Genomic DNA, 13,969 nt, shown 5'->3' with positions numbered 1-13,969 from the left:
CAGCTGCCGGGCGGAATCTTTAAACAGCCAAAACTCCACTTCCCTGGCTCAGATTTCCTCGGGCATGCTCTCTTTCTATTCCTCTGTCACTCCGGTTGCCGAATCTTCGTTTTGCGGCGGTATTGGGGTGAAAACACTTGCTCCTAGACCGTTGTAAAAGCTAAGCACGGGCAGAGAGCATTACGGAGCCGCCATCTCTCCTCGGCGTCCAAACCACGCCCCCCGGTAGTGTGCTTTGTTGATGGCAAATTTCAGTAGATGCTTGTGCTGTCTGTTCATGGGAATGTGTAGGTAGGCGTCCTTTAGGTCTATGGTGGACATAAAGTCTCCGTCCCTTATCTGAGGAATGACTTCTTGAAGAGATGTCATCCTGAATTTTTGTGTTCTTATGTATTGGTTTAGGAACCACAGGTCCAGGATGGGTCTTAGCGTTTCGTCCACCTTTGGTACGAGGAAGTAGTTCGAGTACACTCCCTTGTTTCTTTCTTTGAATGGCACTGTTTCTATGGCTTCTTTGTGGAGGAGTTCTTCTGCTTCCTCTGTGAGTAGCGCTAGTTTTTTTGCTGAGTACGTTTTTCTTTTTGGTTTCCTGTTTGGTGGTTTCTTTTCCAGTTCTATGCAGTATCCGAACTGTATGATGTTCAGTATCCATTTGTCTGTTGTTATTTTCTTCCATTCCTGGAGGAAGTGTTTTAGTCTGCCTCCTACTGGTGTTACATGTTCGTTGATCTTTTGTCCGTGTAACCCTTTTTTATTGACTTTGTTGTGCCCCTCCCCTAGAGGTGTCGTGTGGGTGGGCACGGTTGGTGGTGTGAATCACTTTGAAGTGGGTTGCTAGCCCCCTCTTCTTGTTTGCCCTCGTCCATTCGCTCTCCGGCGAAAGGACTGGCCCCGAGGCTGGTATTGCCAGGTTTGTTTTTGCTGGCCCTGCTGTGCTTGGTTGTTGCCCTGGTAGCCCTGCTGGAATGTCTGATGTGACGTTCCCGGCTGGTTTCCCCCTCTTCCGTTTGGCCTCCGTGTCGGTGTTCCTCTGAATTGCAAGGCCCCCATGGACCTTGCAGTTTCATTTTCCTTTTTGAGTTGGGTGAGCATCTCATCCACTGGTGCTCCGAACAGGTTTTCACCATTGAAGGGGGTGTTCAGGATGTTATTCTGTACTTTCGGCTTGAAGCCTGATATTCTCAGCTAGGCATGCCTTCTCTCTGTGACCCCGATCATCATGAGCCTGCTGGACGTGTATGCCACATCCAGGGCTGATTTCAGGCATGAGTTGGCTATATTCTTGCCTTCCTCCACCAGGTGTGTTGCCCTCTGTTGATATTGTTCAGGGAGGTGTTTGAGCAGTTGTCCGACCTCGTCCCATGCTGATACGTACGTCTGTTGAGTGGGGCATTAGAGTTGGCAATGCGCCAGTGTACTGCTGCATTCCTCTCTATTTTCCTTCCAGTGACGTCTATCCTCTTACTCTCTTTGTCAGGTGGTGAGCCTGAGTTTGTGGGAACGTTGGCCCTTTTTCTGGCTGTTGCTGCAATGATGGAGTCAGCTGTGACGGATCCCTGGATGTAGGGAGGATCCTTAGAGGAGTGTTTGTATTTTTTCTCTGTCCTGGGTGTGACAGATCTGCAGCTTGCTGGTTCTTTGAATGCCCCCCTCCCCTGGTCCAGGACACTTGGAAGAATGGGGAGGAATTGACTCTTGAATGGGGAGCAGGGTCTCTAGGAGGAAGCAGGCTTTTGTTTTTTCTTCCTCCAGTTTCACTCCATAAGCTGTTGCCGCGTTCCTGATGACCATGTTGTAGATCCCAATGTCATCTGGCGGCAAAGGCCTCGAAAGGTACGTCTCCAAGACCTCTTCCGGGCTTTCGGCGTCGAGGTCCTGCCAATCCAGGTCCTGCGCCACCGAGGATGCTGAGTCCAAACTCGTGCGCTGGTCTTCTTCGCCTTCCTCGAAATAGAATAGGCCCTCTTCCTCTTGGTGTTCCTGGGGCTCGGGAGTTTTCGGCGGCTTTTCAGCGTCGAACTCCTCCTCGACTTCGACGATAGTCGTCGCCGGCTTTGACGGGATGGTGAACCTCTTCATCCGCTCGTCAAATTCTCTTTTCCTTTGCAGGATGTTATCCATTTCGGCCTCGAGCCTTCTCTTTTTCCTTTCCATCTCGGTGGCCTGTTCGGCGTTGAGAGTTTCGGGCGATCTCTTCCACGTAGACGTCGATTTCGAAGAAGCCTTCGGGTCCTTTTCCTTCGGCGTTGAGTGCTCCTTTTCGGGGGTGTGCTTCGACGACTTAGGCTTTTCGTGTGTTTTCGCTGCCTGGGAGTCCTTTTCGAAGGATACGCTGAGCTGTTTGTCCTTGGATGCAGCAGCGGCCGTCGAAATTAGCGGCGCCAGTGCTCCTTTCGTGGACTTAGACTCTATTTTTCGAGAGTCTGACTCAGGCTTTCGAGAGTCTGACGAGGTTTTAGGGGTCGACGTCTCTCCTACCTCTTTTGTAGTTTTCTTATCGGTCTCTTCGACCGTGAAGTCATCTGGTCCCGCGGCGATGTTGTCCTCTTCGTCACTGGAGAGGACCAAGTCCCGAAGCGACGGAGGTTGGCCTTTTCCTTGCATGCTGTGGTTGGCTATCCTCTGCCTCTCTCTAATCCTGAGTCTCTTCGGGGTGATGACAGAGCAGGCGTTGCAATCCTTGCTTTCGTGATCGGCAGGCATAGGTTGCAAACCGGGTGCTGGTCCTTCTGCGCGTACTTGTGGTGGCAATTGCGGCAGAATTTGAACTGAGTCTTGTCCATTTCTGCGCTCAGGGAGCCCCCTATGTGCGCATTCTCCGTTAGATGTCTAAGTATTCAAAGTTCTCCTCCTTATTCGTCGTCCCGGCTCGGTGATCTTGTTCCTGGATGTATTCTCCAAACTTTTTCGGTAGATTTAAGCTTTTTTCTTCTTCTTTTCTTCAAAAACTCTGGAACCTCTCGGTGACGATCCAGACCCAAAGGCGGAAAAAATTATCTGAAGAAGGCGCCCAAAGGTGGGAGCTTCCGCAGGAACCATGCTGACGTCACAGGAAGTACAACAGAAGGTGGGACGTCGACGCCCACCTGAGCTACGGAAAAAAAAAGAAAAGAAAGAAAAGACTGCGATTCCGGACCCAACCACTAGACCGCGGAATAATGCACAGCATAGTGAATCCAGAAAGATTCACGCTGCAAAAGTACATGCGCAGTAGACTGTATAACAAGAGTGCACGTACATGGAGAGAGAGGATATGTACATGCGCAGCAGACTGTATAACAGGAGTGAGAGCAATATACCAGTAAGGGCTCAAAACCAGATAGGGCGAAGAGGTAGCCTGGTTTTGTGGGGAGGTGCTAGTAGGGTTGAGCTGCGGCTCATACCCGCAGCCACCGTTTATCCGTAGAGAGCCTACAGCTCTGCTGCAAGTGTGCCTTCCTTCACTTTCTTCATCTGCTTTTCAACACAAATACTTCATTATACCCCTTTATCCTTCCTTTGGTTTTCTTGACCGCCCCATAACTCCAAAACCTTCCTTCACTCCCTTATCTGTTCTGCCGCATACCCGTCTTTGTCACTCCCCCAATATGTTCTATTCCTCACACAAATTTCGCCACTTTCCTCATACAATGAACTACATACATGTCTCAGTCTGCTACACACATTCCTGTTTTCACTCCTCTTATCCATTTTTCTTATTTCTCCCATAATCCCCATTACGGCACACGGGCATTCCATCTTTACCCCAATACACTCCCTTTATCTTCTTTACAGCATACTGGTGCTTCAACTCGTAGTACTTATTCGGTCTACTGCAACACATTCCCTCACTCCCCTTATCTATTCTACTGCACAAATGCCTTCCCTCACTCACCCTACTGCACAGACATCTATCCTCATTTGCGCACTCTTATTTCTTCACTACCCTTATCCACTGTACTGCATATGCACCCTCCCTTACTCATTTCACTCGTTCTATTGTGCATGCCACTTTCCTTATCCACCCAGCTGCACACATACCTTATGTCACTCGCCTTAAACCATTCTGCAGTGCATGTCTTTCCTTACTCCCCTTATCACTCTGCTACCCCTGTGCTTTCCCTCACTCGCCTTATCCACTCTGCAGTGCATGTATCTTTCCTTACATCCCTTCTCCGCTGTGCATGTCTTTCCTTACTCCCTTTATCCACTCTGCCACCCACATGCCTCCGCCACTTGCCTTATCCACTTTACAGTGCATGTGTATTTCCTTGGTCTTCTTTTCCACTCTGCAGTGCTGATCTGTTAAGTTCCCACAGGACGCGTCTTTACTGGGCATCTGAAACACCTCAATGCACGCACCCATTCTTTGCTAGGGCTGCCATCAGAGGAGGAGTCATATTTGGACTCTTAACCAAAAACATGTCTCCACTGGCACCCAGCCGCCCTCTGAACAGCAGCTCAGTACCAAAGAGAACCACCCACGTTTAAACCTTATTGAAAAGTCTATAGACTGAGAAGTACGGGTTCCTGAAGCTTGACAACAGTCCCCTGTGAGGACGCATGCTCTTCTGGCACAAACCCAAGCTGGGAACTTTTCAACATTCTACGGAAGGATATAGTTTGGTTCACTTACTTGTCCGGCTGCTGCTATCCGACTGACTCAAGAGTGGAGGAATGGAAAGCCCGGAACTTAGGGGGCTACCAAAAATGTGTGGAGAGGGGAGGCTGAAGGTGGAGCCTGCCAGGGAGAAAACCTGTGATTTAAAAAAACAAACATGGTTTGAGCCAGGAAATCAAGTGCGGTACACCCTGAATGATTATCATGGAGACAAACTATGATACCTTATTTTTCCATGGTGTTTCATAAAAAAAAAAAAACAAGTGCAGGAAACAGCAGGTGTTACTAATACTCTACTTAAAGATATTCCATTTAATTACTTCAGGTCGATGAAAGGCTGAGGCAGCTCAACCGGGAGTGACCTTCAAATCACAGAAGATGTCTGCAGTGAGCAACTCGTATCTCCGGCTTAAGGGAAGAAAAGAACAAGCTACCCCTTCAGGTTCTGCATGAGACAGGTCACCTCAGCATCTGGTAGTTTTAGAAAGCTGACGTTTCCAGCCCTAGGTTTTTATTAGTGCATTCTGGGACCTGCAGTCTTGGTGGAGTTCAATATGACTCATTTGACAATCACACCCAAAAGCAATGTTTGGTAAAAGATAAGCTAAGAACCGTAATTAAAGTCGCCATGTATTATTCAGCCATCTGTTAATCCCACATACGGGAATGGAAAGAGACCTCCGTTGGATGACAGACTTGTGCAGATGTTCTCCAGCATCTGAGATGGGGTGAAATGTTTATTTCCACACCAGATGTGGGATCCATTGTGAAACAGAAAGAAAAATTCATAACACTTAATGCCCTGCCAGAGGTTTTTCTAGGATCAGTAACAATTGTTTTCATCTATACTTCCCGGCTCCTGCAGTACTCTAACCCAACACTCAACATGTAGTATAGAATTACACCCAATCCTTTGCAGAAACGATTCAATCCTAAATCAAGTTGATGCCACTGGACCTTCAGCTCCAAATACAATCTCAAGAAGCGGATAGCTTTTTCATCAGTGCAGTTAAAATGATCAAAGACCAAAACATCTTCAAAATCTAGAGCAAATACCTCAACTTTCAGCAAATCTACAAAACAATGAGCAACTGACCATACATACTTCACACTGTTTTTGAAAGAGCTTCTCTTAATACCGGTCTTTTCTACCAAAATATGTATAAACGTGGTGTGATATTATAGCCTTAAAAGGAACGTTAACTTCTGTTTCCTGGAGCACCTGCATCAAGTATTGTCTCAACTGAACTTGCCTTTTGATGAATCAAATCTACAGACTAAATATGATCCTCAAGTAACTTCTCTTAGTGCCAACATTTCCAGAGCTTTCCTTTGGCTTTGTTCATGCATTTATTCGAACCTACCAGGGAACAACATAGTATCGTGAATGTTACAATCTAAGCTTTACCAAACCCGCTGGAACCAATCGCCAACATCGCACGACCTCAATAGCATCTCATACACCGATGACACCCAGCTGATCCTCTCCCTCACCAAGGACGCCGCCACCGCCAAAACCAACTTCCACGAAGGAATGAAGTCTGTCGCCGAATGGATGAAAAACAGTCGCCTGAAACTGAACTCAGACAAGATGGAGGTCCTCATCCTCGGCTCCACCCCCTCCACCAGGGACGACTCCTGGTGGCCGGCCTCGTTGGGAGCTGCGCTGACACCCACCGACCATGCACGTAAGCTGGGGTTCATCCAGGACTCATCACTGTCAATGATCCAGCAAGTCAGCGCCATCTCTTCCTCCTGCTTCAACACCCTCCGCATGCTCCTCAAGATCTACAGATGGATCCCCACTGGAACCAGAAGGACAGTCACCCAGGCCCTCGTCACCAGCAGGAGGGACTACGGCAACGCCCACAACGCAGGAACCACGGCCAAACTCCAGAAAAGACTTCCACGCATACAGAATGCCTCCGCAGTCCTCGTCCTCGACATCCCCCACCACAGACACATCACTGCCCACCTGACAGACCTGCAATGGCTCCCCGTCAACAAGAGGATCACCTTCAAGCTCCTCACCCAAGGTCACAAAGCACTCCACAACGCCGGACCAACATACCTCAACAAATGACTCACCTTCTACACTCCCAACCGCCGGCTTCGCTCCGCTGACCTCGCCCTCGCCACCGTTCCACGCATCCACCAAACAACCTCCGGCGGCAGATCTTTCTCCAACCTCGCCAACAAGACATGGTACACCCTCCCCATCCACCTGCGACAGACCCAGGAGCTGCTCACCTTCAGGAGACTTCTCAAGTCCTGTCTGTTCGAACAGTTGCAGCTCCCCCCTGCCCGTAGCGCCTTGAGACCCTTGCGGGTGAGTAGTCTGCTCTACAAATGCTTAATTGATCTCTTCTTCTTTGTATCCTCCACAGTCTTTATCTTAGCTTGGAATATCAATTACTTTTATACACCCTGGTACAATTATGCAAACCACTCATCGCCTATGTTTGCTGCCTCTTGCAGGATACTCTTTTGCAATGGATTGATGCCACAGACACGAGCGGCAATTACATTCCACCATGTTCATCCGGCACCAAGATAGTTCTACTTCGATTTTCCCCATTCGTGGGATTATAATTACCAGTGCCTTTATTTATTTATAAAGATTTAAATAGCACAACCTTGACCCAAGAGGGTACCAGAGCGCTTTACATTTAGGATTGTTGAGTTACAAGTTACATCAGATACAAGTGCATAGTAAGGTACCGTACACATGAACAATCTTTCAAGAATTCGTAGGAGGGAGGGGAGGAAGGAGTAATAGCGGGGAGGGGAGGAAGGAGTAATAGCGGGGAGACGAAGAGGAACTGTGCCCAATGTCCGGCTGGGTAGGTGACGGTCAAGGGGGAAACCAAGGGCTAATCTCCTCATTAGCTGTCTAGCAGCTCCACCGGTCATCAGCCATGTTGCTCAGGTCTCAACGATCAGGAAGGAAAATGCTACTTATCAGTATGCATCTGTTCTTGGCATGTAGAGCTGCAGAGTTGCACACTATGCATGGATTGCAACCTAGTGTTGGGCCCGGATGTTTGCAGTTTGTTTTGTAGAAAAGTCTTTGGAAGTCACGGGATAGGTGACTCCTCCTTTGGATGATACCGCGCATGGTCATCACCTCCATCCCCAGATTGTTTTTTCGCCATTAGGGAAGTGATGGAGCTGTATAAGAGCTAGCGATGTCCATGTGGTATGTATCTAATTAAGATAAAGGTAGCCGGGGATGCGGGTGGGCGTGTGCAACTCTGCAGCTCTACATGCCAAGAACAGATGCATACTGGTAAGTAGCATTTTCCGTTCGAGGCGTATGAGCTGCAGATTGCACACCATGCATAGATTACATAGCAGTTCCCACACCTAGCGGCGACCACCAGTATCTGTTGCAGTTGTTTGAAACAGAGTTTTTAGTACAGCCAGGCCCACAGCGGCTTGTTGTTTAGTTTGCACATCTACACAGTAATGCTTTGTGAATGTGTGCGGTGTAGACCATGTAGCTGCTTTGCATATGTCATCTAGGGGAATGTTCCCTAAGAATGCCATTGAAGCCCCTATCTTCCTGGTAGAATGGGCTTTTGGCGGGATTGTTAATGTGCGTTTGGCTTTTTGATAACATATTTGTATACATTTAACAATCCACCTAGCGATCCCTGACTTTGAAATGGGATTGCCTTTATGTGGCGGTGAGAAAGACACAAAAAGGTGTTTTGTTTTACGAAAAGGTTGTGTCCTTTCAATGTAGTACAGTAATGCTCTCTTGACATCTAGAGTGTGTAGAGCTCTTTCTGCGACTGTTTAAGGCTGCGAGAAAAATACGGGCAGCTCAACAGATTGATTTAGATGAAAAGGGGAAATGACTTTTGGAAGGAATTTAGGATTAGTACAAAGAACCACTTTGTTATGATGCATTTGCAGAAAAGGTTCCTGAATGGTAAATGCTTGTAGTTCACTAACCCTTCTGAGAGAGGTAATGGCTACTAGGAAAGCTACTTTCCAGGTTAGAAATTGCAATTCGCATTTATGTAATGGTTCAAAGGGAGGTCCCATTAACCTTGTGAGAACCACATTTAGATTCCACACTGGTGCAGGTTGCGTTTTGAGAGGAATTATTCTTTTGAGTCCTTCCGTGAAAGCTTTAATAGCTGGCACTCTAAAAAGAGATAGATGTTGCCTATTTTGCAAGTATGCCGCAATGGCCGCAAGGTGTAACCTGATAGACGTGTAGGCTAAGTTACACTTTTGAAGGTGTAATAAATATCCAATGATGTGTTGAATAGACACATCTAAAGGATTAATTTGGTTGTTCTGGCAGTATATGACAAAACTTTTCCACTTAGCAGCGTAACATGCTCTTGTGGTGGGGCGTCTAGCTTCTTTGATAACGTTCATACATTCTGGGGGAAGGTTGAGGTAACCAAACTCTATGACCTCAGGAGCCAGATCGCTAGGTTGAGCTGAGCTGGACCCGGGTGTCTGATCTTTTCATGGTTCTGCGTTAATAGGCATGGAGATAGGTTTAGTTTTTGTCGTGGTACTACAGACATTTGCAACAGCCTGGTGTACCATGGTTGTCATTTCCAAGTTGGAGCGATCAGGATGAGCGTTAGGGAATGTTGCTGTAGTTTGCGTACCACTAATGGAAGTAGTGGGAGAGGAGGAAAAGCGTACGCAAATAGTTTTGACCAGTTCATCCATATCGCATTGCCTTCGGACAATGGGTGTGGGTATCTGGCGGCAAAGTTTGGGCATTTTGCGTTTTCGTGGGTGTCAAAGAGGTCTATTTGAGCAAGTCCCCACATTTGAAAGAACGGATGAAGAACTTGTGGATGAAGTTCTCATTCGTGTATTTGCTGAGTTTGTCGACTTAGCAGATCTGCCATAGTGTTTTGTACTCCTGGGACGTGTTGGGCTAATAGGAAGATCTTTAGTGGTATAGCCCATCTCCATATCTGCTGTGCTAACTGACAGAGCTGCAGAGAGTGTGTCCCTCCTTGTTTGTTTATGTAGTACATAGCTGTCATATTGTCTGTGCGGACTAAGACAGCTTTGCCTGACACTTGAGCTTGAAAAGCTTTTAGGGCTAGAAACACAGCTAGTAACTCTAGTGTCATGCCCCAAGGTCCCTCTTGAGCTGTAACTCCATTCGTATGGGCACTATAAAAGACGCTTTACAACAACAGAACGCCGCTTTGCGTTCTTGCGTCTAGCCCGTACTTCCGAGGGTTCAGTCCCTGTTTGTTTTGCCTGACTTCCGGTTTCCCGTGGATGTTTGTTTCCTGTTTGGTGTCCTGCCTCCTCCGAGAGGGTGTTTCGATTCGGCTGGTATTCTGGGGCCGTTTTGTTTGGATTACGCTTTTATACCGATATTCTTCACCTTGGTGTCAGCGTAATCTGTGTCTTTCTAACGACTACCTCAATACACGGTCATTTTCGTTCCGAGTTTGTTTGCTCTCCCATTTCCAGTGCTCCGCCCGGCGGCCGGGTCCTTCTCCACCATCCGGCCGGGCACTGCCAATTCAGCCTTCCCCTCTCCTGGTGCTCCGCCTGGCGGCCGGGTCTTTCCTCGCCATCCGGCCATGCACTGCTAGTCCAGTCTCCCCTTCTCCTGGTACTCCGCCCGGCGGCCAGGTCTTTCCCCGCCATCCGGCCAGGCACCGCCTAGTACTCCAGCCTTTTTGGTTCACAGACCGGAGCTGTCTCCCGTTGTGTGAATCCCCTTTACAATTCTTCCCTGTGGCATTTGTATACTTCAATTGGAGCACTTGCGTGGACCAGAGTGTGGTGTGTTTTCGTGGCTCAGCTTCATAGAATCACGGTAACAGCGCTTTGCGCTGCTTTTTCTTACATTATGCTGGGGAGTTCCAAAAGTGGATGACTAATTGTAACTGTTATATGGCAGATAACCTTGTACATACGCCAAGATAGAGACTCGCACACACTTATCCAGCCTTGAAGAAGAATGGGATGTTCTTCCAGTTTCTATCAGAACATAGCAGAGTGAGATTTACATATCATTTACCTTCACATACTAGCATAGAGTGGGATAGTGGTCTTATTGTCCTTTGTCTCATTGTATACAGAAAAACGAACACCTTCTTCTACCCACCAGCAATGTCCCACGGTCCAGACGATTAATTGTGGTATGTGATGTTCGTATGTACATATATACACAGTGTTGTTATCAAGTATAGAGTGTAATATATGCCTTCCCTTACAGCCTGCCTTATCACCAAGTGTCCACTCCGAAGTCCACTGCCAAGACCTGTTGTTTTCCCCAACCTTTCCTTGTTTTGTTTCCCTGTTTTCCCCTGGCGAGCCATTCGATACTCTAGAGTCTGATAGAGTCGAAAGGCCGTAGGGGAAGGCTGAGGATTATTCTCCGGATTCCTGACGCTCCTGCGGAACCAGCCTGGAAACCATTACAGAACGCAAAGCCCAAGTGGTGTGTTCTGCCCGAGCGTCATGGAATTGGGAGCGGTGTCCCTGGCAGATATCGCCGGTATGATAGGAAATTTACAGGCCGAAACGCAGGCCTTAGTTACCAGAGTAGATACGCTTCAGCGCCAACAGACTACAGGAGCCGCGGGAGGAGGATCGAATGTGGGACCACCGGTGGTGCAGGTCACTACTCCTCCCTCCATCCCTCTAGCACCCCCTGACAGGTTTTCCGGGGAAGCGGCCCGGTGTGCAGCATTCCTTAGTCAATGCCAGCTGCATTTTTCATGTAAGGCTCAATGTTTTCCATCTGACCAGGTCAGAGTGGCTTTTGTCATATCATACCTGAGTGGTTCTGCGGCTGATTGAGCCATTCCTGTGGTGGACAGAGACGATCCACTGTTGCATAGTTTTCCCGCATTCAAGAGGGAATTTCGTAAGTTGTTTGATAGGCACATGTATACCCATTCCTCTGATACTGAGTTGTTGGGCCTTAAACAAAGAAATCAGGATCTTGTTGCGTACATTACATCATTCCGCAGGTTGGTGGTTGAGTCCAACTGGCCTGAAGAGAAACGCAGTACATTGTTTTACAGGGGTCTAAGGGACGACCTAAGAGATGCCCTATCTCAAATAGTTGAATTACCTGAATCCTGCACAGATCTCATTGATTTGGTTGTTAAAATAGAACATCGAATACAGGAAAGGAAGAAAGAGAGAGGGAAGTTTGAATCTAGGTACGTCACTATTAAGGAGAAGAAGAGTACTCCAGAGAAGACTAGTGAGGACAGTGAGCCCATGCAGATAGGCATAGTAAGGGGTCCACTAACGCCCGAAGAGAGACAGAGAAGAAGAACACTTAAACTCTGCTTATACTGTGGAAAAGCAGGCCACTTCCTAAAGTTTTGTCCCATTAAACCCACACAATCAAAGAATCCGGGAAACTAGAAAGCCTGGGATCCTGTGGGAGGAGAATCCCGGGTAGGTCTGGCCTTACAGTCTCTTCCTCTGATTACAACATAAGACCCACTAATCATTTATATGTGTCAGCGTACCTGACTTGTGAGCAATATGGATTGCATGTTTTAGTGTGATAGATTCCGGTGCATCAGGGAACTACATGGATACGGAGTGGGCAAAAGAAAACATGATACCCCGTACAAAGAAGGAGATGATTAGTAATGTTACCACGATAGATGGCAGCTCTCTTGTCTCTGGACCTGTAACTCATCGTACTGTACAGCTGCACATGAGGATAGAACCTGATCATCAAGAAGACATAGAATTTGATTTAATTTGTTCTCCTCAATTTCCTGTGCTCCTAGGCATCCCTTGGTTGAGGTCTCACAACCCAGACATAAATTGGGAAACTTCTACAGTGTCGTTTCCTCCTGCTACTTGTCCACATCCTTTGGTGGCGGCAGTCGAAGATGTACCCAACATCATAGAGAATAGTGACAACGTCTTAAACTTACCATCTTCTTATCAGGATTTACAGATGGTCTTTGACGCTAAGGAAGCTGAAATCCTTCCTCTGCACAGGGTCTATGACTGCAGGATTGATCTTGAGATAGGGGCACGGATCCCCTGTAGCAGGGTTTATGCTCTCACTGAAAAGGAGAACTTGTATTTGAGAGACTATTTAGACATCATGCTGGAGAAAGGCTTTATTCGGCCTTCTCGTTCTCCTTCTTCTTCGTCTCTATTTTTTATCCCTAAACGAGAAGGGCGTCTTCGCTGTTGTATTGACTATCGAAAGCTGAATGATGTCACAATAAAAAAAAGTTATCCTTTGCCTCTCATCGCCTCCCTCCTTGACAGAGTGCGCAATGCCCAGTATTTCACCAAGTTAGATTTGCGTGGTGCCTACCATCTTGTGTCAAGGAGGGGGACGAGTGGAAGACGGCTTTTTGTACTAAGTTCGGTCTTTTTGAGTACCTTGTGATGCCCTTTGAGCTTTGTAATGCCCCTACGGCGTTTCAATTTTTTTTATAAACGAAGTGCTAAAAGACATGCTTGATGTTTATGTAATCGCGTATATCGATGACCTGCTGATTTTTTCTCCTTCTATGACGGAACATGTGCAACATGTACGAAACGTGTTGGAACGTTTACTGGATAACCGCTTGTATTGTAAATTGGAAAAGTGCACGTTTCATACTCAGAAGGTCCCTTTTTTGGGTTATGTCGTCTCTCCTTGGGGCCTCAGCATGGACCCGGCTAGGGTAGATGCCGTTCTTTCATGGCCAGCTCCCCGTAGCATTAAAGAGATCCAAAATTTCCTGGGTCTGGCCAATTTTTATAGAAGGTTTATTCGGAATTTCTCTGCCCTGGTTGCGCCCATTACGGCATTGTTGAAGAAGGCGGTTCCGTTTTTGTGGTCCGATGAGGCCGATTGTTCTTTCCTGTTGCTGAAGACCGCCTTTACTAGTGCTCCTGTGTTGCCTCATCTGGATCCAGCCTTACCGTTTGTGGTGGAGGTGGACGCCTCCCAAGTGGCAGTGGGAGCCGATTGTTCAGCTTCAGCAACCAACCAACGCAAGCCACAACCGCAACAACGCCACCCACCACCACCCTCCGCACCTGGAGTCCGATCAGCACCGAAGACACCATCCACACAATGAACTCCATCCACTCCGGATCTCCGACTGACCCCTGCCCTCACCACGTCTTCAGCAAGGCCGACGCTGTCATCGCACCCCACCTGCGGGACATCATCAACACCTCCTTCGACACCGCCACCTTCCCTGAGAGCTGGAAGCACGCAGAACTCAGCGCTCTTCTCAAGAAACCCACAGCAGACCCCACCGACCTCAAGAACTACCGTCCCATCTCGCTCCTCCCGTTCCCGGCCAAAGTCATCGAGAAGACCGTCAACAAACAGCTGGCTGCCTTCCTCGAGACGAATGGATCCCTCGACCCCTCACA

The 13,969-nt window shown here is 47.9% G+C and overlaps 1 protein-coding gene across 3 annotated transcripts in view; it reads right to left on the bottom strand.

Annotated features, from left to right (window-relative positions):
* MLLT6 (MLLT6, PHD finger containing) overlaps positions 1-13,969 on the bottom strand; it is a 767,712-nt gene that overhangs the window by 154,228 nt on the left and 599,515 nt on the right. For all 3 annotated transcript variants that reach the window (XM_078645616.1, XM_078645614.1, XM_078645615.1), the window contains one exon: positions 4,616-4,736. In XM_078645616.1, the coding sequence (XP_078501742.1) occupies positions 4,616-4,736 (121 nt within the window). The remainder of the gene's footprint in view (positions 1-4,615; positions 4,737-13,969) is intronic.

This window comes from Lissotriton helveticus, chromosome 5_1 (genome assembly GCF_964261635.1).
Source record: "Lissotriton helveticus chromosome 5_1, aLisHel1.1, whole genome shotgun sequence".
Taxonomy (NCBI): Eukaryota; Metazoa; Chordata; class Amphibia; order Caudata; family Salamandridae; genus Lissotriton; species Lissotriton helveticus.
Note: the sequence above shows the minus strand (reverse complement) of the source record. Positions and strands in the feature narration are given on the sequence as shown.